At 44.1% G+C, this 23,729-nt stretch overlaps 7 protein-coding genes across 7 annotated transcripts in view; 4 read left to right on the top strand and 3 right to left on the bottom strand.

Moving 5' to 3' along the window:
- LOC126568039 (negative elongation factor B) overlaps positions 1-23,729 on the bottom strand; it is a 150,520-nt gene that overhangs the window by 11,844 nt on the left and 114,947 nt on the right. The gene's annotated exons all lie outside the window — the stretch shown is intronic.
- Positions 1,145-3,581, top strand: LOC126568282 (guanine nucleotide-binding protein G(s) subunit alpha). The gene is made up of 10 exons (XM_050224730.1): positions 1,145-1,404; positions 1,475-1,636; positions 1,726-1,822; positions 1,999-2,119; positions 2,262-2,390; positions 2,477-2,656; positions 2,737-2,861; positions 3,037-3,110; positions 3,212-3,358; positions 3,455-3,581. The coding sequence occupies exons 1-9, from the start codon at positions 1,288-1,290 to the stop codon at positions 3,356-3,358; spliced, it is 1,152 nt and encodes a 383-aa protein (XP_050080687.1). The 5' UTR covers positions 1,145-1,287; the 3' UTR covers positions 3,455-3,581.
- On the top strand, positions 11,713-13,185 carry LOC126568197 (probable phenylalanine--tRNA ligase, mitochondrial). The gene is made up of 2 exons (XM_050224639.1): positions 11,713-12,933; positions 13,007-13,185. Exons 1-2 carry the CDS (start codon positions 11,713-11,715, stop codon positions 13,172-13,174), a joined length of 1,389 nt encoding a protein of 462 aa, XP_050080596.1. The 3' UTR covers positions 13,175-13,185.
- Positions 13,473-14,674, top strand: LOC126568325 (nucleoporin Nup43). The gene is made up of 3 exons (XM_050224785.1): positions 13,473-13,792; positions 13,853-14,274; positions 14,351-14,674. Exons 1-3 carry the CDS (start codon positions 13,489-13,491, stop codon positions 14,672-14,674), a joined length of 1,050 nt encoding a protein of 349 aa, XP_050080742.1. The 5' UTR covers positions 13,473-13,488.
- On the bottom strand, positions 15,016-16,269 carry LOC126568477 (WD repeat-containing protein 18). Its single transcript, XM_050224962.1, has one exon. The coding sequence runs from the start codon at positions 16,264-16,266 to the stop codon at positions 15,016-15,018; it is 1,251 nt and encodes a 416-aa protein (XP_050080919.1). The 5' UTR covers positions 16,267-16,269.
- Positions 16,825-19,841, top strand: LOC126568387 (mitochondrial 2-oxoglutarate/malate carrier protein-like). Its single transcript, XM_050224855.1, has 5 exons — positions 16,825-16,888; positions 18,729-18,965; positions 19,060-19,253; positions 19,329-19,539; positions 19,613-19,841. Exons 1-5 carry the CDS (start codon positions 16,833-16,835, stop codon positions 19,839-19,841), a joined length of 927 nt encoding a protein of 308 aa, XP_050080812.1. The 5' UTR covers positions 16,825-16,832.
- Positions 21,265-22,719, bottom strand: LOC126568230 (inositol polyphosphate multikinase-like). The gene is made up of 3 exons (XM_050224676.1): positions 22,488-22,719; positions 21,616-22,424; positions 21,265-21,519 (listed from the first exon to the last, which is right to left on the bottom strand). Exons 1-3 carry the CDS (start codon positions 22,717-22,719, stop codon positions 21,265-21,267), a joined length of 1,296 nt encoding a protein of 431 aa, XP_050080633.1.

Below are 23,729 nucleotides of genomic sequence, written 5' to 3'. Positions count from 1 at the left end.
TATATAGCTTCGTCTGATGACAAACTACCTACTCCTATGATAGTGAAAGCTAGCAAGAACATTAAAATTGCAAGCTTTCGATGCACATTGCAACCGGAACGGCCATTATTCCGTGCATAGCGCTGCAAATACAATTGAAAGCGATTATACTTTTATTTATAGTATCATGATCATGCGTTTGTGTACGGTGATGTGGCTCATTCCGTATCATCCTACCCACCACACCCGGCGGATAAATTATTCCCAGCATCTACTAGCCCCAGGGAAGACCTCATTCATTAAGGTTTCTCCCGCAGTGTGCGCCTTTCCGATCGCGTGTGAAGTGTGTGCTCTCGACGATCGACATTTTTATCTCCGAAGCGAATGGGAAAGATTCCTATTCCCTCGTTCTTCTCAAGCTCTTGGCTGGTTCAGCATTTTACTCGTCTATAAACTCCTGAGGAAGAACCGGTAATCAGCCGCTCTCAGCTGCACGAGGTTGTACACACATTTCATTAACAAGTGCATCCAGTGTTCCTAACATCAGTAGTGCTGGATAATGGAAGGTTGTTGTGGTGTCGCGTCGGTTGGGAATCGGGATGTGGATGTGCGTGATTTAAATGGTACACTCCGCCTTCGTGTGTTTTCTCGCCGAGCTGCTACCCGGCCTCTCCAAGACTGTTTGTACAATTCTAACAGTCTATTCTCTTATCATTCCAGAGTATCACACGGGAGTCGAACGCTAAAGGCGCACACGCGGAGTCTGTCAGTTAGCTGCCGCCAAATATCTGGTCTAGAAAGGAAACACAAGCCAGCGGTCGCATAGGGCAATTAAAATAGTCACGCGAACATGAGCGGTGAATAGTGGAGGAAGTACCGGTTGCGTGCGCTAGAAGCTGTGACACTTTGACACAGGGCGTACGGCTGTTTGCAAAAGGACATCTCTCGCTCACGAACCCGTACTATGCACGTCAGATAGGTATCGGAAGGATCGTCTTCGTAACAAGAGCACGCGTGTTAGTCTGCAGCTGTACCTGTGTAGCAGCAGTAATCTGTGTGCGGTAGGAGGGAAAGAAAACCCGCAGCCGGAGAAAGAAGAGAGAGAGAGAGAGCTGAAAACAGCTGCAGCAACAAACAGCACGCCCTCCAACCAAGACCCTCACACAGAGCACGGCGAAGACGGAGGGTTTTCGGGAAACATCGCATCCCATCTAGACGCTGGCTCGCAACGGTGAAGCGCGGGGGGCCGAGTCTCCCGATACGTCACCGGAAGGCGGTGCCACCTGCTGGTGGGCGCCCTGGTCAGCGATGGGTTGCTTCGGCTCAGCCGGATCGAAACAGTCGGACTCGAACAGCTCCGAGGATACGAAGAGTCAGAAACGGCGCAGCGATGCGATCACACGGCAACTGCAGAAGGACAAACAAGTAGGTGAAACCTGACAGGCAACTGTTTAACTGTCTACTAACAATTCGTTCTCGTTCTTGCTCTACACAGGTGTACAGAGCGACGCACAGACTGTTACTACTCGGTGCCGGTGAGTCCGGCAAGTCCACCATCGTGAAACAGATGAGAATATTGCACGTGAACGGGTTTTCCGACAGTGAGCGGAAGCAAAAGATAGAGGACATTAAGAAGAACATTCGTGATGCTATCCTGGTAAGTCGTAGTAGTAGTACCATTTTCTAAATGGACTACTTAAGGATAAGTCGAGCCTTTTCACTGTCAAATCTTCCTTTTTCTTGCAGACAATTACCGGTGCAATGAGCACACTGACACCGCCTATTCAGTTAGAAAAACCGGAGAATCAGGCACGGGTAGACTACATTCAGGATTATGCGTCAGGTATGCTGCCCAATGTTTGCATGTAATTTCTTCTTCAAAAAAACACCCTAGCAAACAAACTCATCCACAATACAAAAAGGAGGGGATTCAGAATCATTCGCAAACATAGAAATTCGATTTATGCACAAGTGGCACACTATTATATAATGCACGGTTTGTTTTGTGCCTTCCAACAGGGCCTGATTTCAATTATCCGCCGGAATTCTACGAGCACACCGAAGAGTTGTGGAAAGATCGCGGTGTCCAGCAGACGTACGAGCGATCGAACGAGTATCAATTAATTGATTGTGCTAAATAGTGAGTAAATGGGTGGCCGGATATTGTCCGCTGTCGCTCTTCATTAACCTGAACCTGGGGCTGACCAGGAAGCTGGAATTGTTAAATTGGCACACCACTAACGTTATTCTACGTTTTCTTGTCTTCCTCTAACCACTTTCAGCTTTCTGGATCGTGTTAGTGAAATCAAGCAGCCTAACTATACTCCAACCGAGCAGGATATCCTGAGATGTCGTGTGCTAACCTCTGGCATTTTCGAAACTAGGTTTCAGGTTGATAAAGTGAATTTTCAGTAAGTTTATTTTTGTTGCATAGCGCCCGTTTACCACCGCACTGCGCATTATCATTTCATGCCACGTGTGTTCTTTCCCAACACAGCATGTTCGACGTCGGCGGGCAGCGCGACGAGCGGCGTAAGTGGATTCAATGCTTCAACGATGTCACAGCAATCATCTTCGTGACGGCGTGCTCTAGTTATAATATGGTCCTGCGCGAAGATCCCACACAGAACCGGCTACGGGAGTCGTTGGATCTGTTTAAAAGTATTTGGAATAATCGGTAAGCGAGATACGAGCTCGCGCCATTGCGGAATGTTTGAGTATTAACTTTGGTTTTTGATTTTTTTCTTTTACTCGCAGATGGTTACGGACTATATCCGTAATATTGTTTTTAAACAAGCAAGATTTACTGGCCGAAAAGATAAAGGCTGGCAAGAGCAAGCTGTCGGACTATTTTGGCGAATTCAATCGTTACCAGACGCCAGGTAAGTTGATTGCTAACACGCTCAAACAAATGTAGGACTCGGGACACACTACTAAACATCTACATAGATTTTCAAAGGGTATTTTACCAAATTCGTTTGTTGTTTGGCTTCATTTTTCATCAGGATAAATGGTGTAACAGAAAGATTTTAACAATGGTTTTTCTCTCTCTTTCAGCCGATGCTGTATGCGAAATGGGTGAAGATCCAGAAGTGATTAGAGCAAAATATTTTATAAGAGATGAGTTCTTGGTAAGAAGCGATTGTCACTTGTGGTGTCGATCGGTGTTGTGTGGTCTTTGTTCTGTGGGGTGTCATTAACGTAAAATTCCTTCCGGTGGTTCCTCTTTCAGCGTATATCGACAGCGAGTGGTGATGGCAAACATTACTGCTATCCACACTTTACCTGCGCCGTAGACACGGAAAACATCAAGAGAGTTTTCAACGATTGTCGGGACATCATTCAGCGGATGCATCTGCGGCAATATGAGTTGTTATAGGTAATGTCCGGTACCATCCCGCCGTCACCAATGCCTTGCTCTTATATCTGTATCTAACACTTCGCTTTTGTCGTTTCTTTTACAATTTTTTTTTAGATATACTTAATGATTTCGATACAACAGCAACTTGGTCGTCTCATTTTAGTTGTGTCTATCGTGAAACAAATATCAAACCTAGCCAAACTATACTAATTTTATAATAAAACAAATATTTGATTAGGAATTAATCAAAACAAAAAAAATGAAACATGCATAAGCACACAAACACACACATACATCACCCTCACACACACACACATACACACACATACACACATAAATACAACATACGCCTCTCCCATTAAAGTCACACGTGGAGAAGATAACACGCGAAATCATTTAGCGACACTGTCACATACATACACACACACATACTGTCACGAAAGTTTGGACAACAGAAACACCCCATCCACCCCACCCCCGGTGTCCTACCCCACCTCCCCCCAGGGGGGGAAAACAGTAGAAACGATTGTGTTTAGTGATGGTGATGGTGGTGGGGTGTGTGATAAAAGGCCGATTGTTTCGCCGATAGAAAGAAGTGCAATAAACACACACAGCCAGACACGGGCGATCGAGCGGATTGGAGTGAGTGAGTGTGATCAGTGCGGGGGACAAATCGGAAATCGGACATCCTGCTCGAATGTAGAGAGAGCGAACACACACACACACACACACGCACACATGGACATAGAGCTGCAAGCAACAAAAAGAAAACAACTGCCGTCGAAAAGCGCAAATTAGTAAAATGGAACATGCAACAAACTGATATCGCTCCCTTCCCGTCGGATGTAAAAAATTGATGTGGTGTGTGTGTGTAGGGGAAATAGGGGGAAAGACAAGCTAGAAAAGAAAAAAAAAAAGGACAAGCAGAAACAAGTGAGCAAATTCTCTTGTTTGTTATGTGAACGAAACCAAATTGAAAGCTTTGCGGTCGGCATTGCTTCCCGTAATAACACTTCAAATGCTGGTTTGCTGCAACCTTTCCCTAGACAAAAACGGTCGCGTGTTAGTGGCGACCGAGAGAGATATAGAGAGAGAGAATGTGATTGGGGGAAGATAGAAAGGATTCTGCTAAGTATAGTAGTGGTAAGCCTTGCTGTGCAATAAATTCGGTGGATGTAGAAATTAGAATTAGTGAAAGAGGAATCGAGTGTAACGAGAAGAAAACATCAAACACACACACACACACACACACACACACACACACACACACACAAGAAAACGCTCATTCAACAAAAAAAAATCATCAATGATGGCGCCACCGTACGTAGTAGCTTCCAGTTTCGCTGTGTTTTTTCTCGATAGAGGGCGCTAGTAAGTTAGCAAAACCAATAGAAGGGAAAAAGTGTGAGTAAGAGTGGTAAAATTTGGAAGGGAGAGAGAGAGAGAGAGAGAGAGAGAAGCAAGGAAAGGAATGACCACACACACACACAAGCGCTTATCTGTGAAGAAACAATAGGAGAAGGAGAGGAGAATTAGTAGTACACGACTAACAATGCAACCTTAGCTGTTGGAATTTCAGTATTTCGCTCTCATTGTTTTATTACTACTGTAGCATTGTGTGTTTGCTTCCTTTCTTTTTTATTTAATTAAGGTAACTCTTGGTGAGAAAGAGTGGCGCGCGCGCTTACCACAACCACATCCTGTATATTGTATTGTTGTTGCACTTTGATTTTGTGCTGCTCCCCGTCTTTAATCCTTTTTCTTCCCTAACACACACACACACACACACACACACACACACACACACACACACACATATACGCACACACCCACACACACACGAAACCAACCAACCACTTTGTATTAATTTGTTTTGTAGATCAACACCACATGCGCCATAGTAATACTTTATTTCTATTTTGTTTAGTACTTTAGTGTGTAGCAAAAAACAAAAAGGGAGTGTTGTGTACCGTGTATGTGTCTGCAACTGCTTTAGGAATAGGAAAAATTGTTATTTGTTTTAAATATCTTTAAAGCTGTTAATATGTATAGTAAGCAAATGGTTTTTAACGGTTATAAGTTTGTCTGTTTTTTTTTTGTTTTAACTCCCCGTTTTTTTATCCACTCGAAAGCTCTGAAATTGCTCGCTCTGTTATGTTTGTTTCTCTTTATGTTTTTTGTTAAGTTTTGTAGCAGGAAAAAAAACACGTAGGTTGGGACCGTCGTTTTGTGCGCTTTGTTTTAAAGTTACAAAATCAAACAATCGAAGGCAAAATGGAGACAAGAAATAATTTTACTTGTCAACAAGAAAATATGTTTTGACAAAACAAGCGCATAAAAGAAAAAAAAAACTATCGTCTGACACTACACACAGAAAAAAACAGTACTAAAATCGAATCGAATCGGTCCAGTTAAATAGTTTATTGTGTTTGTTTTTTCTTTGTTATTTAACACTACTACTACTCGCTGTAAATGTAGATTTTGTACATCCGGTGGATCGCATAAATGTGTTGTGAAGTGCAAAAAAGAGAAAGTGTGCATATGCATCTGTATGTGTGTGTGTGTGAGTGCGCGAGAGATTAGTGATGGACCTTGGTAAGAGAATAGCCGCTTTAGCAAAATACGTAGTTAAATGTAATGACAAGAATAGTACGTGTGAGTGTGTATGTGTGTGTGTGTGTGTGAGGGAAAGAAAGATAGTGCAAAAAGGAAGGAAGAAAACTAGTGAAAATTTTATTTTGAAACAGAATAAAATTCTCTTAGGTTATTGAAAAACAAAAAAGGATTTATTTACCCTATCCTGTCAATCGCCCGGTTATCAAAGGCATCTAGATAATTCAATTCTGCGTTCCAATGTATACTTCAACCAGTTATTAGTAGTCGTCAGTCAGCCAGCAAAATGGAACAGCTTTACATCTTTCTTCAGTAGTATGGTGAGATAATAGCGGACGCAAGCAAACAAACCGACCCTACCGAAACTCCGCGTTTTGTGTTTTTACTTTGTGGGGAAAAAGGGGGCTATTTTGAATCTCGTCTCTTTTTTTGGGAAAGTGTGGAGGGGGGGGGGGGGGGAAGACAAAAAATAACAAACATCTGGAGAAGGATGCAGGACTTGTTGTCGCGTGATGTCATGCAAACAAAAAGTACGCTTCATATAGGGGGAGAAAACTGCGAACCAAATGTCCGATTCGAGGAGGGTGCGGTACGGAAATGGAATCACAAAAAGGTATGCTGCGTGTGTGTGTGTGTGTGGTGTAGCAGATAGCGAAAAAACAAAATGACGACTATATCTCGGGTATGTGTGTTACTCAAGTCTTACGCAGCAGAAAGCGATTATCAGGAAAAAAGGAAAGAGCTCTCACATCACAACACAATCACAAGAAAATCCTAAATCAACCTTACCTGACAACAACACCATCAACTACAATGCACACACACATACAGAGAACTTAACCAATCAGAATCAGATGGCAATTTTGTATAGCTTTATTGAATGGTATAGACATGAAACAAACAGTAAAGAAGTGAAGTGAAAAAAAAAACCATAACAAAGGCAAAACAGAAACAAGAAATATTCGAATGGAAATGATAGTCAAATGGATGGTGTTTATTATAGATGTTAAAGTAGTGCAACATAAAACGGTAAATAAGTAAACAGAAAGTGGAGGAAAATGGATAGACGAAAAACAAAAAAAAAACAACCAAAACTAAATGTGTGGTGACGCAAGTGACGATAGAAGTAGATAGAGAGAGAAAGAGAGAAGCAAAAAGGAACAGGAAAGGTTGGCAATAATGACCGGAACGAAATTCTCTCCCCATTAAGGCATGCATAACCAAACGCGGGGTAGGACTGTGCGTTTTTTTCTTCTTATTATATATTTTCTTTTACTCTTTTATCTTTAATTGTTGCGCTTCTCTTTATTAGCTTTTGTTTTTTGTCAATTTATCGATCATTAGTTTTGTTTGTGTTTTCTTGCTTTGTTTTCAAACCGTTCCACACTTCTGTAAACTCCAACGTCTGCAGTACACAGGTTGAAAAACCATCACTATCCCGCCACCACCAGTTGTACATAGTAGTTCCCTTTTCACGCCATAGTTTTGCCATGGCAACGCTCTAAGCAAGTGTAGTGGGATAGCAAGTAAGAAGGAATCCGGACGCCATCTCTCCATGCAAACACACACACACACAGTCATACAAATCAAGCAAGTATGGAGCGCAGCGGAAGGATCGAAATGATTAAAAAGGGTATAATATTCCTGACTTTTTGTTGTTAAAGTTAAGTTGCCATTAAAACAGAGAAAGGTATTTATAAGAATTAAACTGAATGACTGAACTTTCGAGGCTTTGTTCACAAAATGATTGGAGAATAGTTTTCGGATTGAATTCGATGCTGTGTGAGTCCTGGTTGAGTCAAAAGACCACCAACATCTGGCAGGTTTCTTCAACAAGCTTGTGGCTTTCTTGTCTTGCTATTGAAGCTTTTTTGTGGAAGTTTAACGCACTGCAAGTGAGTACGTACCGTTTCCGAAAGATGGCAATCATTGCTGCGCCCTCATGGACTCACGGGGGACAATTATTTCTTCGGAACAAACATGATCACATTCCAGGATTTGTTTCCGCCTTTTCCTGGATTCTAGGTTTAGAACAATAAAGCCACCGGATAGAATCATCGCTTTTCATTTTTTTTCCTGAAGAGAGCGCGAGAATATTCAACAGTCCTTGCTACGAAGCTGCGATCCAGGTAGGATTTGATGCTCGGCTTTATTGTGTCCTTGCTTACAGGGTTTCGATTCATACAAAGGAATTTTAGAATCACTCACACATATAGATAGAAAACTCGTTACCAGTTTCATTCTTTCGTTGTAGAAGGTTTATATTGTAATTTTCGTTTAAATTACCATCTCCCGAGGGGTCTATTTCGCGAGGTAAAGCAAAGAAATAACACGTAAAAGGATATAGATTAAAAAAAACCCAAAAAAAAGATGGCAATGCTCAAAAATGCATAAGTATGTGTGTGTGTGTTCGATGAAACTGCGCCATTATGTAAAGCCATTTGCTGCGGATAGCACAATCGTGTGTGTTTATTTGCGTGTGTGGTGGATAAGTGAAGTGAAAATGAATTGTAGTCATAGACAGAAAAACAAACAAGAAGGTGGAATAGATGTGTAAAATTATTGTTATTTATTTTATTTCTATTGCTATATATGGTGATGAGAACAAAAAAAAAAGATGGAGATTGTCAGAATCACACGCACACACACATGCAGCACATATATTCCACCCAGAAACAAGGCAACATAGGACAAAGAAGAATCCCGGTCACACATATACACAAATCATAAAGTTGCAAAGCAAAAACAAAGCATGCGATGCTGCAAAAAATGGTGTCCGGCGAGTCCGACGAACCGGCAGGTCCCAGGTAGAGGGCCGGTCTAGATAAACGCTAATACAAATGGAGTGAGTAGAGTGTAAACCCATTTACATTGAAATAAAAACAGAAGGTAGTTAAAAATGTCTGAGCAGAAGGAAAAACAAAAACAAATGTATATCGTTTACACATACATATACATATATACATCTTATATATATATACATATACCTATATATACATTTAGGGAGGAAACAAAACTGCAGAACGATTAATATCGCAGATGCGCAGAAACAGAGATGTACTATTTTTTGTATTTCGGTTTATACTGATACTGCTGCTCCCTCCCTTTCCCCCCTTGCTCCTTGTAAAGATCTCCCCCTCACCCCCTCCTCCTCAATTTTCATAGCAACACCACCCACAACCATCTCCCTACCTTTCTTCTGCTGTGTTAGTCAATTGTTGCCACCGACGACCGGTCAGCTTTTTAGTCTCTTGCTCTGTCTCTCTCTCTCTCGCTCACTCTCTCCCGCTCGCTCATGCGTGTGTCTTGTACGTCGGGTGCGCCCTCTATGTGTGAGATGAAACACTATGCACCTAATTCACTACTGTGTAATGTTATGCTGCGTACTTTCATCTTGAGAAGAAACCATAAAATAGCAAACCAAAAAACGTAGTAGTCGTCCATACGCTGATGATGATGACGATGACGGAACCTTCATTGCTCCATCGATCCATACCAGCAACACACTTAGAGACAGTTAAGCAAACGTCTCCTAGCAACACCCATTCACCTCTCTCATACATACACACTCAAACACATGAACAACACATACCAATACACCGAAAAAGATAGGAATTAGCTGTGTCGTGTACAATTGGGCAATGGCGCATGCCATGTTGGCTTAACGTCCCTGTTAGGAGAAACCCCTTAACTTCTTTTTTTTTTTGATTTTTTGTTCATTTCGCAATAAGGCGGAAAAAATCAAGCAAAACAAAAACCACAAATGGAAATTGATTCTCATTTTTGTGTTTGTATGTGTGTTGGTGTTTTTTTGTTTGTTTGCTTTGATTTCGTTTTTCATACAGCAAAGAAGAAAATAGATGATAAAACTTCATACTAGAAGGTAGACTAAAAAGAAACAAACAAAAGAAAATGGTAGCAACGGGTGACAGTAGTAGTGTCCTGCCTGCTGCAACAGCTACTACTATAAAAAAAACAACAAATACTACTACTATTACTACTAGCGGGCATTAAACGAGAGTGTTCATCGGCATCAAGAGAAAAAAAACAAACAAAAACACAGATTGATATATAGTGGCATAATAAGTAATAATGCTAAACAAAAAACAAGAAAACAAATAAAATGACATTATAACATGAACGTTTGAGCGGCAAACACAACCCCACATACACACAGAAACAAATCAAGCAAATCACAAATCACGAGCAGAGCAAATCAGCTGCAACAGTAGTTTTGAAATCACTTGTGAGAAGACATAAATGAAGTGCGTGACTCACATAACTCTTTTATATAGCCTTGTATAGAGAGAGAGAGAGAGAGAGAGAGAGAGAGAGAGAGAGAGAGAGAGAGAGAGAGAGAGAGAGAGAAAGGACAAACACCCAAACAACACCCGACGAATCCGACAAAAAAAAGTTGAGGAACGCGTGTGAAAACTGTGAACTGAAAACTCGAAAATAAATTATAGAAGCGAGAAACTGCAACACAAAATAAAGAAAAACCTTCAGCTGTGTTGCAACCACCTGAACAGCTGAGCAGAGCTAGTAGAACAGTGTGTTCCCACGAACGGTGATGGCGTGTGTTGGAAAGCGCCCAGCAAAAAAAAAAAAAACAAACATACAAATAGTCATTGTAGATTGTAGATGAAGAACAAACAGCAAACAAGCAAGAGCTAAATCGAACACGGAAAGGTCGCACAAAACAACAAAAAAAAAAAAAAAAAAACGCAAACACACCCGTATAAATAACTACTGCAATGAAAGAAAAAAAAAGCAAACAGCTGTTGCAATCGGGACGGCAAACAAGGAAAGCTAGAAAAAGGAAAACCCAAAAACAAACAACAACATGAAAGCAAAAGCACTTGCAAATAAAAAAATAACACGAAGTAACAAAATGCAACACTACAGCAAACACTAAAGCAGACAGCAAAGAAACAGAGTAAGAGAAAAAAGAAAATAATAAGGAGAGAGAGAGAAAGAAAGAAAAGGAGAGAGTAAAAATAAAAAAAAAACACACACAGAACAAATGATACCAACCAAAACTACCAAGAAAAAAACAAACAGATTATTCTTGATATAAGAAAAAGAGTGGCTGCTAAAAGCGATAATCTGTGTGCGCGCGCGCAAGTGTGCGTGTGTAAGTGTGAAGAAGAATAAAGTAGTAAAATAAAAAAGAAGCAAAATCAACACACATAGAGAGACACACACACACACACGAAGAAGAATGGAAGGATGGAAGAATGTATCGAGAAAAAAACTTTGAGGAAATTAAAACCAAGAGAAACCCTATCGGAATATGTGAAAAATAAAGCAGATAAAAAGTTTACCTAACTTTGTGTGCTTTCCTTTTAGAAACCGCTCTAGGCTTGTATTAGTTTTTTCCGGTGGTAAGATGGGTGGACTGACGTTGCTGTGTGGAGTCACGTGTCGCTGGAAAATTTAATGGAGACGCCTGGTACCTAGTGTAGTCCAGTATATTCTTCTGACAAAATTTTACAAACTTTATAAATATGATTTATCCTTAATTATTAGTATATATACTACACTATCATTTAAAAAACACACATTTTTGGTTTACCACACATTCAACGTACACTACAACTTTTTTATGTTCAAATTTTAAAAATGAAAGCAGTCAACTAGAGCTTATAAACTAACCGCCATACCCGTACGTCACTGCCTTCAATGAATGTTTGTTTACATCCAAACAGGCAAACGGGTCTGCGGATAATTGTGTTGTGCAATTCCGTACCAGTACATCGATGTTAATTTTCAGCATCCGACAAATTGTACCTCGTGCCTGGAGGCGGCATCCGGCGTGTTTGTCCAGCGAGAGATTACACCAAACAACACGCAACTATGGCAGCCAGGCAAAGATCAACAAGGACACGATCGATCTGTACCGGCAGCAGTACATCCGTGACTCGTGGACAAACCTAACGCCGAAAGTGTTGTCCCATCTGGACCGCAATCTTCATCTGCAGCGTAACCACCCACTGTCTATTGTCCGCGAGCGGATCGTAAAGTACTTCTATGGTGCGTACCTAAGCCCGCGCGGAAATCCACTGTTCAGTGTGTACGATAACCTGAGTCCGGTGGTGTCGGTCGAGCAAAACTTTGACCAGCTGCTTATACCGCCGAATCATCCGAGCCGGGCGAAAAGTGACTGTTACTACGTGAACAAGGATTATTTGCTGCGAGCGCACACAACCGCCCATCAGGTGGAGCTGATACAGGCCGGGTTGGACAATTTTCTCGTGGTCGGCGACGTGTATCGGCGCGATGAGATCGATGCAACCCACTACCCGGTGTTTCACCAGCTGGATGCGGTACGTATCTTGCACCAGGACAAACTGTTCGAGCGCAATCCGGAGCTGAAAGTGCACGAAACGCACTACAAAACACATCTGTCGAACGGAAGCCCGACTACGGGCACTACCGGTAGCCCGCTGGTGGACTGTATCGACCAGCACAAGCAACCGTGCCACACGCTGGAAGCGGTAAAGCTGTGTGAACACGAAATGAAAAAGATTTTGGTCGGGCTGGTGCAGAAGCTGTTCGGCGAGAGCATCAAGTACCGGTGGGTGGACGCCTACTTTCCCTTCACGCAGCCGTCATGGGAGTTGGAGATTTACTTCAACGGTAGCTGGCTCGAGATACTGGGCTGTGGCATAACGCGCAATGAAATTCTCGAACGGGCCGGTGTGCAAAACTCGATTGCGTACGCGTTCGGGGTGGGCTTGGAGCGGTTGGCAATGATTCTATTCGACATACCGGACATACGGCTGTTTTGGAGCACAGACAGTGGGTTTTTGAACCAGTTTCGGGACGATCGAATCGTCAAGTACAAACCAATCTCGTCCTACCCCCAGTGCAGCAATGACTTATCGTTTTGGCTGCCAGAGGGCATGACGATCGATCAATTCGCGCTGAACGATTTCTACGATATTGTTCGAAGCGTTGGTGGAGATATTATTGAACAGGTAAGGTGATGTAATGGGTAACGGGGGCCAAGGAACGTGTCAGCACTAAACTTATATTCTCTCCCTATTCCAGGTAACGTTGATCGATCGCTTTACGCACCCGAAAACTGGCAAGAGTAGTCTCTGCTTCCGCATCGTCTATCGTCACATGGAACGCACGCTGACCCAGGCCGAAGTGAACGTGGTGCATGCCAAGATTGGCTCGGAACTGGTTGAAATGTACCACGTTAGCATTCGATAAAGTAGGTTTTTTTAAAGATAACATCGTAAATTACACTTCCTGCAATAAAGCAAACGTTACCTTCAACAGTAGTGTTTCGTTTACAACGTACAAACGTCCCAAAAATGGATTTTGAATTGATTTTTCGCATTTGAACACATCTGTCAACCTGGGCCACTTATTCTTCTTCCTGCTTGTCAAAACGTTCCCGATGACATTTGCCGCATATGATATTTGATGACAACAAGCCGCATATGTACCGCAGATTGTAACTGTTTGGCGCGCTCTACTTTTTCTACGTTCTCTGCACCGAAAAATAATCAAATAAAACGAGCATGGATGTGGCCGGTAGTGATCCCGACATACCCAACGATGTGCAATGCTTTCTGCTGACGAACAAAATGTCTTGCGTACGCTGGGTACCGAACCAAACGGAGGACGAACATTTCTTCGTTACGGGCAGCTGGGGCGATCGGATAAACACGGTCAACCTGTGGAACCTGATGCACGACGAGCTAACGGATGGGGAGAGCAGTGTACCGCTCGTACCGAAAAGTACGGCCAAATTCTGTGTGACAAGCGATATTGTAGGGTTAGGATTTATTGATGATAAAAATTTGGCCTCCGTCACTTCGGAAGGTAAGTTGTGAGGTCGTGTTTTTTTTTGTTGGAGAAACTAATTCGATTCCCCTTTCGTAGGTACACTCAGTGTGCTGGATCTTAACAGAGAATCGGCCCTATCGTACGATTTCACGCACAAGTTCAACATGCACGATCTGCACACGGTCGATGGGAAACGATCGATCTGTTCGGCCATGAGCGTATCGGAGTTCGACCAGTACATCGTGACGGGTGGTGAGGATGGCAATTTGCACATCATCTCCGGTAATGCGGGCAAAGTTATTAGCACCATACGCCATCCGGACAATGCAAGCGTCCAGTGCGTATCGTTCATCTACCCGAACGTGGTGGTGGCCGGTCGGCATTGCGGTGTGCTCGATTATTACGATTCGCGCGAAAACGGTGACCGGCCGGCGTGCAGCTTGGAGACGTGTCACGAGGACGATCGGGAAAAGACTATACCAATGTGCATCAACTATTTGCCAAAGTATAAGTCGCTGGTGAGTGTAAAAATTTGGCCTGTATTTATCTGTACCACAGGAATGTTGAATGATTTTTCCCCGTGTCCGTGACCAGGTGTTGGTCGGTCTGGAGAACGGTTCCATACTCGATTGGGACATTCGCAAACCGTACCAAGCGTCGCGTGAGTTTAGCGATCATGGTGACCCGGTTACTGATCTACAGTTCGCCAAGGAACAGGACACGATGTTCAGTGCCGATGCGGGTGGTTTGATTACTGAGTGGACACTACGCAATCCGTCCGCGTACGGGGCCTACTTCGTGGAAAGTCGCCAGCCGCGAATGAAAGACTTTAAGCCGATTAACTCGATCGATACGAACGTGCGGCAGGCAATCTGCTGTGGTGATGCTGAAATGGTTTTCGTAATGGATCTTTGTTAGTGTTAGTAGTGGGTCTTTCACCCCGTTTATTCCCTCTTCATTAAAAGTAGTGTTTACGACCAAAAAAAGTGTTGTTCTTAATCCGCCTCCCCATTTTCTATGGTAGTTTTTATTTATCCGGATTGTAAAGGTAATATCATTCCCATAAAAAAAAACCCCATAAATTTCAAATTTGTACGCATTCCCTATCAAAAGGTATTAAGGAATTCAGCAGATTAGGCTTTAAGATTAAGATTAAGGAATTAAGCAGGTAAGCGGTCATTGACAATAGGTTTAAACCAGTAAGACCACTCAATTTTTTCTTCAATATTTTTAAATTTATTGTGATTCATTGTTTCGTTTTAGCGGTCTTCGTTCGTTATAGCTTGCATCGCTTGCTGAAACAATTGCTGATTAATCGCCTTTAGCTTCTCGATCTGCTGTTCCAGTTCGCGCACTTTACCGTCCTTCTCACTGTCGCCTATCGCCATCGGTCCAGCCAAACCACCGTCCAACCGTTCCGTTCGAAGCGAACATTTCTTCGACGGTATCTCGATACTAATCTTTTCCCGCTCCTGCCTTGTTAGGACCACCTTCTGGAACGGAGGATACACAACCGGAATGTCCAGCGATTGGTCAAACATGGCACGCGGTGTCACGAGAAAGAACGCATTCGTGATGATCCCTTTGTGGGGTAGCAACTTTAACTGTTGGCGTGTTTTCACGTGCCACACAATAACCGACTCATCTTCCGCCCCGGACAGCATTGTTTCGCAATCCATCGACACCGACAGGCAGGTGATCGCTTTCTGGTGACCCTTGTACACGCTCCGGTTCAGCAGATCCTGCTGTAGATGAATCTCCTTCGACCGTGGTACGGACTGTAGGTTGCAGGTGTAAATGAGTCCTTTCTTATCGCCCACAAACAGTTCCGTCTCCAGTGCATTCATCGCCACAACACCTAGCGCTACCGGAAACACGACGTTCAGCAGCAAACGGCCGGTGGACAGCTCGTACAGCTTGCAGGATCGATCGAGTGATACGGCTGCTAGCAATGCTTTCATGCCACCCTTCCCGACCAGCACGTCCGACACGGGTAGCGTAAAATCGGCCAACTCGTACAGCATCCGGTTGCTATCCTTTTGCTGTACCGTACGGGCCAGATTCCACACGATGATACGACAATCTTGGCCGGCACTGATGAAGTGTGATCCATCGTCCGTAAACCGCAGCACCATTACTTTGCCGTAGTGTTGAGACACCGAAGCCATATTTGCGCCCGTTAGCAGATTGTACACATTGAACGAATGTCCATGAGCCACGAGACAGTAGTTCCCATCGGGCGAAACTGCCACCGCACTTGGTATGGCCGGCAACATGTACTTCACGTTGCATGGTTCCTGCCGGTTAATGGGCCATACTGTGAGCAGTGGTTTGGTAAGATTCCCAGACACGATAACCCGATTGTCGATCGTGTGCAGTGTGTTCGGTCCCGGCGATCCACCGTTCCGGTACGTCATCAGCTGCGTACCGGTGCGAACATCCCACGCACAGCAGCTCCAATGCTGTCCGGAAGTGTCGCTCGTGAGAGCAATTTCCACACAATCGGTCATTTTGGCTAAACACAATTTGCAAAGTTTCCCCAATGCCTTTTCACGCCTTCGAACGAGCACATTGAAAAACAAACGCACATGTTTTGACAGCTACCAACTGTCACATTGTTTGCCTTTTACACTGGGCGCATGAATGGCACACAGTGGCCAAAGTGTGATTTTCAAAAATATCTCAATTTTGACAATACGCGCGTTGCTGCTAAACAACAACAAATCGCAAGCTGCTGCTGACAGACGGATGAAATCATCGCTCGTCGCGTTGCAAAGTCCTACTCGTTCGTTCAGTTCCTCCGGACGCGCACCATTGAGAACCGGCAAATCGGTCAACCGTTATCGTGCTTCCGTTGTGTATTGTTTCGTTCCCGTCCAACTCCCACCCCACTCGGCGAAAAGGAACAGACACGGGTCAGATTGCCTTTCACCAAAGTGCTTTTTAGTGACGCGGTCCCCACACGCCAGATCAGACCCTGACCTTCATTTTGCTCCATCAGCACCGTGTGAAACAGTTTGTATAGATCAGCTTAGTATCTGCTTAAAGTGTAGCTAAACGTAAAGAAGGGAAAAAAATGTCCGACAAAAAGCGACCAGTTTACGTGCAGTACGTCCTTGGCGGTCTATCGGGGTAAGTGGAAGAGAGAGAGAGAGAGAGAGAGGAGAAAAAGATTTTTTTCAGTGACTTATTTTAGAGATTTTCAATGATCGACGTTCATTGATGGAACCGCGTTTGGAAAGTGAAGACGGGATAAGGAACGGTCAAGAAGAAGGTGACCTCGTTTGAAAGGGAATTGTTTTGCTGTTGCGTCAGTGGATGCGAATTCACCAATTTACGCAGATGGTTTCCCCGGTAGCGATGCTGTTGCCTTTGCCTGTTGTCGTTCGCTTCCACCGTTCCGTTCCACCGCAAGCCGCAAGTTGTTTTAAATATAGACCTTGGCGAAAGATAGACATAGGACACGTCCCCCAAAAGCGGGCGGTGGTGCGTTTTACGTACGTACGGCTCTCTAATTTCGTACAGCAAGAGATACACCGGTACGATCGCATCGATCATCGACGCTATTATATGCGAACGGAATTTTACCAACATCAAGGTCAAATTCGCGATCAGCTGATGTGTGGGCCCCGAATCAGGGGTACCTGTTGGTCCGGAGTGGTTGCTTCACGAGCAAATCTACCATAAAGAGAGGAGCGTTGTGAGCAAGAGAAGGAATGCAGGACAAGGGCAAAGGTTGCATAAAAATCTTATCAGTCGCGTGGCTTTGCTTGCTTTGGCCTCAGGGCACACGATATGATTAAAACTGCATACACGCAACCCAATTAATCATAGCAAAAGCGAGAAAAGCCTCTAGCTTTATTAAAAAAAAAAAAATTATTTGAATGTTTTTATGGGATTTGTGACAAGAGGGAGTAGCGCAGACCATCATTCGTCATAGGATAGGACGGGAGGCTTGCGTAATCGTGTTCTTCTCAAACGCGTTTAGCGCCGCTTGGTAACGGATGGAAGTGTGTATCATTTCCAGTGTGTAGATCGGCATGGTAAACAGCTTCGTTAGCACCATATGCAGTCTAGTCAATAAGAATTTTCGTTACCAATTATCGACCGTAGTTCAATAATTTAGTAACGCTCCAAATGTGCTCGGGAAGGGTGCGAAAATGGATGATTTATGTAATCCACAATTTATGCGTGTTCCTATGTACCTCCGTGAGGTCTTGCATGATGGGATACACGCATTTTCTTTCTTTTCAATAATTTATCTACAGAAAGTCACGTGTGGTCATGGGAATCATCATACGCCTATTCCAGTAAATCCCAGTGCCAGGAATTAATTAATATTTGATCGCTTGTAAGTCACAAACATTCGTGACCAAACAAACACCGAAACGATCAATGTTTTTCGGCTTATCAAGACCCAGCAAAGAACTACTGAACCTAAGTTGATTAATGCGTAATTGAGCACAAAAACAATGCTTTAATAATACCAATGTTGCTCTCGGAAACAAACCCGAATTTAAGCATCCGTCGTTAGTGAGCCGATCAAGCGAAGGAATGAACTACTTGGATCTGACGGATAGAGTTTTTTCCTGGGTCGACCAGGACTAGTTCCTACCAGTGACTCCGCGTATCTGCTGCACGCTGGGACGACGAGTGTCGCCGGAGTTCGCTAAGGTCGGAAAGTTAACCTTTTTTCCTGGATTAGCCGGGGGATGTTTTTTTAGTGCTCTCTTCGAGACTAAAATCTACAATCTCGATCATCTGGAAAACGGAAGCATAATAGGACTCGTTGGCCGGACTGTTGGATCCATAGCGTGATCCACTCGGCAAAGCTCACCAAGATCACTCTTGTATTTATATTGCTAACTTCTTGTGATTATCGTCCTCCTGCGCTACTGTCCGAGGTCGCCGTGGAAGGAAATTTCCGTAAAAATAACTAATGTTAACACATGTCTTCTACGTCCCATTTCAGTATCGGAGCAACATGCGTCGTCCAGCCGCTGGATCTGGTCAAGACACGCATGCAGATCTCCGGCATGGGCGGTGCGGCCAAGGAATACAACAACACGTTCGATGCAATCGGTAAAATTGTGCGGCGGGAGGGTTTGCTGGCAATGTACAAGGGACTCAGTGCGGCCATCATGCGACAGGCAACCTACACAACGACCCGTCTCGGTGTGTACACGTCGCTCAATGATGCCTACAAACAGTGAGCCATAACAGTTACCAATGTTTTTTTCCTCCATTTTGTTTCGGAACGAATTCAGTTACTAATTGTATTTCTGCCACTGCTCGCTCAACAGACAAACCAACAAGGCACCGAATCTACTTGCATCGATGGCAATGGGTATGACGGCCGGTGCGATCGGTTCGTTCGTAGGTAATCCTAGCGAGCTAATCTTGATCCGAATGACCGCCGACGGACGACTGCCGGTGGCCGAGCGACGCAACTATACCGGATTCTTTAATGCACTCTTCCGAATTGCCCGTGAAGAAGGTAGGCGGATTTAGCTGAGGGAAGATTCTGAACATTGCTAACGTTTTTTTTTTTTAATAACTCACCACACTCCAGGCATCCTCTCACTCTGGCGAGGATGCGTTCCAACGATGGGACGTGCGATGGTGGTGAATGCTGCCCAGCTCGCTTCGTACTCGCAAGCCAAGGCTTATCTGGTCAGCTCCGAGCTGCTAAAGGAAGGCATCGGTCTACACTTTACCGCCAGTATGTTCTCCGGTCTCATTACTACGGCGGCCTCATTGCCAGTGGACATTGCCAAGACGAGGTAACTTTTGCGGTCCAACAGTAGTCCGCACAACATTATACTCACCGTATTGTATTGTCCCTTTGTTCGGCAGAATTCAAAACATGAAGGTCGCACCGGGTCAAGCACCACCGTACAAGAGCACGATCGACGTAATTGTGAAAGTGATCCGGCACGAAGGTCTGTTTGCGCTGTGGAAGGGTTTCACCGCTTACTACGGCCGTCTCGGACCGCACACGGTGCTAACGTTCATCATACTCGAGCAGCTGAACGGACTCTACAACAAGCATATGGGCGTGGAGGGTAGCAAATCGGGCCTATAATAGTGTTGGTGTTTGGCCACCTTGGCAGCAGACACGCGTAATGTAGGGAAATGCAACTGATAGGGTGCGACCAGCCGATTTTAGAGAATAGCGCAAGCGAATATGAAATCCTAAAATGCGACGCACTCTATCATTTGCATTTCCCTGTAATTTGGCTGCTTCTTTACGCATTTCTTTCGATGGCAATTTGCATATGTATATGTTTTTCCTCCTATTACTTCCGTCTGTAGTGGGTAGTCCACTTTCACACATCCCTTTTACAGGGGTTTTCACGGATTTTATTGACACATTCAGCGGGTTATAGAATCGTTCGAGTATATTATGGACTCGTTCGGCACGCTATTGATGTGTTCGGATAATTGTGTTGATTTGTCCCTCAGTGGAAAACCCTGTATATTCCTCGCCCTAGAAGCAATGTATCAGCAATGTGTACAGTATCACCCCGGAACCCTTGTGTATGAAAGCAATCACCAGCCAGAAGAGACAAAACCGTTTCGAAACACACCTGTTTCCCGTAATTACCTCAAAATGATCGCACACATATAGTTTATCCGTGCCGTTGGCATCCGGCCAACAATGCGGCGCCACGCTAGAGTAACCGTTCACCGGCAGGAGGGGGAGAGGATGTTTGTTTTAAACTTTTTGGCCGTATGCCAAGCGACTTGAACTTGAAAACCGAGATGCAGATAGAAAACTGAGCGCTTTAAACGACGACAAAGGGGAAACGAACTGTGACAATATGCGGGGATAGTGTTTATTGTGTGGTAAACCCGATCCGTTTGGTGATCCGCGGTGGTCCTGTTTTCAGGGCAAGTGCGAAGCCACGGAACGTACAGCTCGTAGAGGGAACAGTTTCGTACGTATATAATATATTTTTCTGTTGTTTTTTTTTGTTTGTTAGTTTATTTTCTCTTCACCACTAGGAACTAGAAACAAAAGGTAACACAAATAAAGAAAAAAAAAAGCAGCACGCATAGCGAAGAGCACATTGAGAAAAATGCGAATATTTCGGTGCGTTTGTGTGTGTGCCTAACATCCGACCTTTTAACCTTTATTTCAATGACCACCTACACGGTTATGTTTTTTTTTCTAAATATACTGTTAATTTATCCCGGGTAGGTCATATATTTGTACTTATATATTTTCAAACAAAATTTATGCTTTGCGCTTGATAAGCTGCTGTAAATTTAAAAGCTGGAAGAACAAAAAATAAATAGAAGAAGATATTTTTAAATTCTCAACTAAACTCTATTAGCTAGAAAACAGAGAGTCCCATCTTTCTTGAAATTTTCATGCAAATATAACGAGCAGATCAAAAGTTATAAGCTTTCTTATGTGGGAAAATGCAAATTCCCATACAGAATGATTGACCTACGCGGGGTTTATAGAAGTACGGGTGTATTTTTGGTCATTGAAATGAAGGTTAAGCAACTCCCTGCCGGGGGGAGTTTTGTATTTCGCAGTCCTTCAGCAGATCCTCGAACAGCTTCACCAGACTATCGATACCTTCGAGATAGTTACGATCGACGGTGGGTTGTGATTCGCCGCCGGTAGTCGTTTGTTGCGTGAACGTGTGCGCAAAGTCGATCATACGCGCCTTGGCCCAGATTTTGTCCTCGTACGAACCGACCAGATTGTCCAGCATGAAGGTATAGTTTTCTTTCATCGCTTTAATGTCCTGCAATGGAAAGGGAACGGATGTTAGCAAGCACTGAAGTTAATTGATTTCTTACATTGCCCTGTTCATCATAGTAACCATTTGCTGTAAGCGTACCTCATCGTAGTTATGATTGGTGGAATGGCTTCGCTGTATCTTAAAGTAGTGCTGCAATGGTTCCACATCGCCCATCTCGTTGATGGAGGTTGTGCAGAAGACCGGTGTGCCGGGAGTACTGTTCCCACTCCCGGTGCCCATCGGTGACGGTGTGTTCGGCGTACGTGGTGTCCCCCGTTTTCCTGCATGCTGCAGAACCGGCTTCAATCGACGTGCATCATACACCAGCAGTACCGAGCTAGCGTACAACCGGTACGAAGTTTGCGCTCGGGCCCACTTCTGTATGTTCCACAGGTCCGTCAGAAACTGGATCAACTGCTGACGACAGAGACCAACGTCCGCGTTCAAAAATCGACGCACCGCATCCTTCACCGTTACCTCGGTAAGTTTCTTTCCATACTCTTTACCGTACCGTAGCAAGCGTCCAGTGACGAGCGAATAGTACTGAAAGCCCGGTATACAGAAACCGTACGCTTCCCGGCTTTCAACGTATTTCGATGCTTCGTAGAGCCGTTTCTCCTCCGTTGCCATTGGATCCCATGAACGGCGACCAATTTTTATATCCATAATGCAAGGTTCCAGCATGCCCTGGGTAAGATCTTCCAGCTTGAGGAATTCGATTATCTCACCACCGATCGGTAGCTTTTGGTGGCCACGGTACTGGGGTGTTAGCTCGCGCAGCATTACAAGTTCGCGGGCTTCGGGGGACGCACTCGCTATCTGTTCGTAGAATTTAATTTCACGCGGACCGGCCAATAGCTTGGCGACCGGTTTCAGTACTGATCCATCGTCGATACTTTTCAGCAAACCTGTTACGGATAAAGGAGTATTGTAGATTATAATTGTCAAAATTAACACTCTTATCCACTTGCCTAGCGAATCAGTTCCCTTGTGAAAGGCGTGTCCAGCCACCTGACTCGGCAACGGTAGAAATCCGTCCGGAAGTGATGGACATTCGTCCGCATGCTGCATACCATACCCAAGCGGTGACTTTTTACCCTGACCAGCGGCACTACCACCTGTTGCGCCGACATTCAGCGTCGTTGGACGGTTGGTACCAGAAGTCTTACGCTTCTGGTACGGTGGTAATTTCAACTGGCTCATCGTTTTAGCGCGATGCACGATCCCTACCACACGAAACTACACGTTCGAACTGGAAGTTCGAAGTGGGCAGCGCCGAACAGCCAGTTAGACAAACCTTTAAAAAAATTGTCCATTTTTATCATGCGAACGTGAAAAGAAGGTTCGATTATCATTTGGGGGGAAAAAGGAGGAGGATTTATCGTTGCCGCACAGATTTTATCGGTGTCTATTTACATCGGTTGTATGAACCCCAAAGCAAGATACCGAAGAAAACCACCGGAACCATCTAAATCTCACCCACGTGGTGTGGCTTGTGCTGAAATGTGAAGCGATAAAAATAATTGATAACGGTGGGCAGGGGCGGATCGTATATGAGCAAAATTAAACAGATGATTGGGACCCCGACAGACCTCCGGATCTTCCTATTAGTAGCATTGTGGTCTAATAAGCATTGGATATTAACATATGTGTCACGGGAATGCATTGTTTTTCCTCATAACTGGGAGAGGGATTGGAGGGATCGGGTTGGGGCATTCTGCAAACAGGTTGATGGACCCTAGACGCACACAACGACAGATCATTCATCCCGATCGGACCAAAACTGAGCGAGTTATCGCCAATTTTTCTCAGGATTGCAGGATTTTTCCTCCATAACTAGGCGAGGGTGGCAAGGAAGTCGTCCATGCGGGAGCAGTAGATGAAAAAGAATCTCAACTACCTTTAGTAGAGACGAATTGATTCTACTAAGCTAACCGCAGTTGGAGAACTTTTGGTCAAGAAGACAAAAGATCAAGCATTTTCTAACTACAAGTTAAACGTAATTTTGTGCCTTTTATTTTTGATTAAATAATATTTAAGGTTAGCATAATCTAACCTAAAGTCCCATAATGTTGGACAGCCCCCCATTGGACATTGGTTTTGTGCGTTTTTTTTTTTTTAGTTTCTTTTGTAAACCTTTTTGTAAGTATTTGCCGCTTTGCTGCTTGTTTTTTTTGGTATGGCGCACTAGTACTGGAAGGACATGGCACACG

This window comes from Anopheles maculipalpis, chromosome 2RL, assembly GCF_943734695.1.
Source record: "Anopheles maculipalpis chromosome 2RL, idAnoMacuDA_375_x, whole genome shotgun sequence".
Classification (NCBI taxonomy): Eukaryota; Metazoa; Arthropoda; class Insecta; order Diptera; family Culicidae; genus Anopheles; species Anopheles maculipalpis.
This window is presented reverse-complemented; position numbering and strand designations above follow the sequence as displayed.

Bases quoted from the DNA above. Each gene is read 5' to 3' on its own strand.
- LOC126568282 (XM_050224730.1), top strand. From the start codon at position 1,288: ATGGGTTGCTTCGGCTCAGCCGGATCGAAACAGTCGGACTCGAACAGC. The intron at 2,862-3,036 runs GTAAGTTGATTG...TCTCTCTTTCAG, and splicing joins CAATCGTTACCAGACGCCAG to CCGATGCTGTATGCGAAATG. The intron at 3,111-3,211 runs GTAAGAAGCGAT...TTCCTCTTTCAG, and splicing joins TTATAAGAGATGAGTTCTTG to CGTATATCGACAGCGAGTGG.
- LOC126568197 (XM_050224639.1), top strand. From the start codon at position 11,713: ATGTTAATTTTCAGCATCCGACAAATTGTACCTCGTGCCTGGAGGCGG. The intron at 12,934-13,006 runs GTAAGGTGATGT...TCCCTATTCCAG, and splicing joins GTGGAGATATTATTGAACAG to GTAACGTTGATCGATCGCTT.
- LOC126568325 (XM_050224785.1), top strand. From the start codon at position 13,489: ATGGATGTGGCCGGTAGTGATCCCGACATACCCAACGATGTGCAATGC. The intron at 13,793-13,852 runs GTAAGTTGTGAG...CCCCTTTCGTAG, and splicing joins GGCCTCCGTCACTTCGGAAG to GTACACTCAGTGTGCTGGAT. The intron at 14,275-14,350 runs GTGAGTGTAAAA...GTCCGTGACCAG, and splicing joins TGCCAAAGTATAAGTCGCTG to GTGTTGGTCGGTCTGGAGAA.
- LOC126568477 (XM_050224962.1), bottom strand. From the start codon at position 16,266: ATGACCGATTGTGTGGAAATTGCTCTCACGAGCGACACTTCCGGACAG.
- LOC126568387 (XM_050224855.1), top strand. From the start codon at position 16,833: ATGTCCGACAAAAAGCGACCAGTTTACGTGCAGTACGTCCTTGGCGGT. The intron at 18,966-19,059 runs GTGAGCCATAAC...CTCGCTCAACAG, and splicing joins CTCAATGATGCCTACAAACA to ACAAACCAACAAGGCACCGA. The intron at 19,540-19,612 runs GTAACTTTTGCG...TTTGTTCGGCAG, and splicing joins GTGGACATTGCCAAGACGAG to AATTCAAAACATGAAGGTCG.
- LOC126568230 (XM_050224676.1), bottom strand. From the start codon at position 22,719: ATGAGCCAGTTGAAATTACCACCGTACCAGAAGCGTAAGACTTCTGGT. The intron at 22,425-22,487 runs GCAAGTGGATAA...TATCCGTAACAG, and splicing joins CAAGGGAACTGATTCGCTAG to GTTTGCTGAAAAGTATCGAC. The intron at 21,520-21,615 runs GTACGCTTACAG...TTTCCATTGCAG, and splicing joins CCAATCATAACTACGATGAG to GACATTAAAGCGATGAAAGA.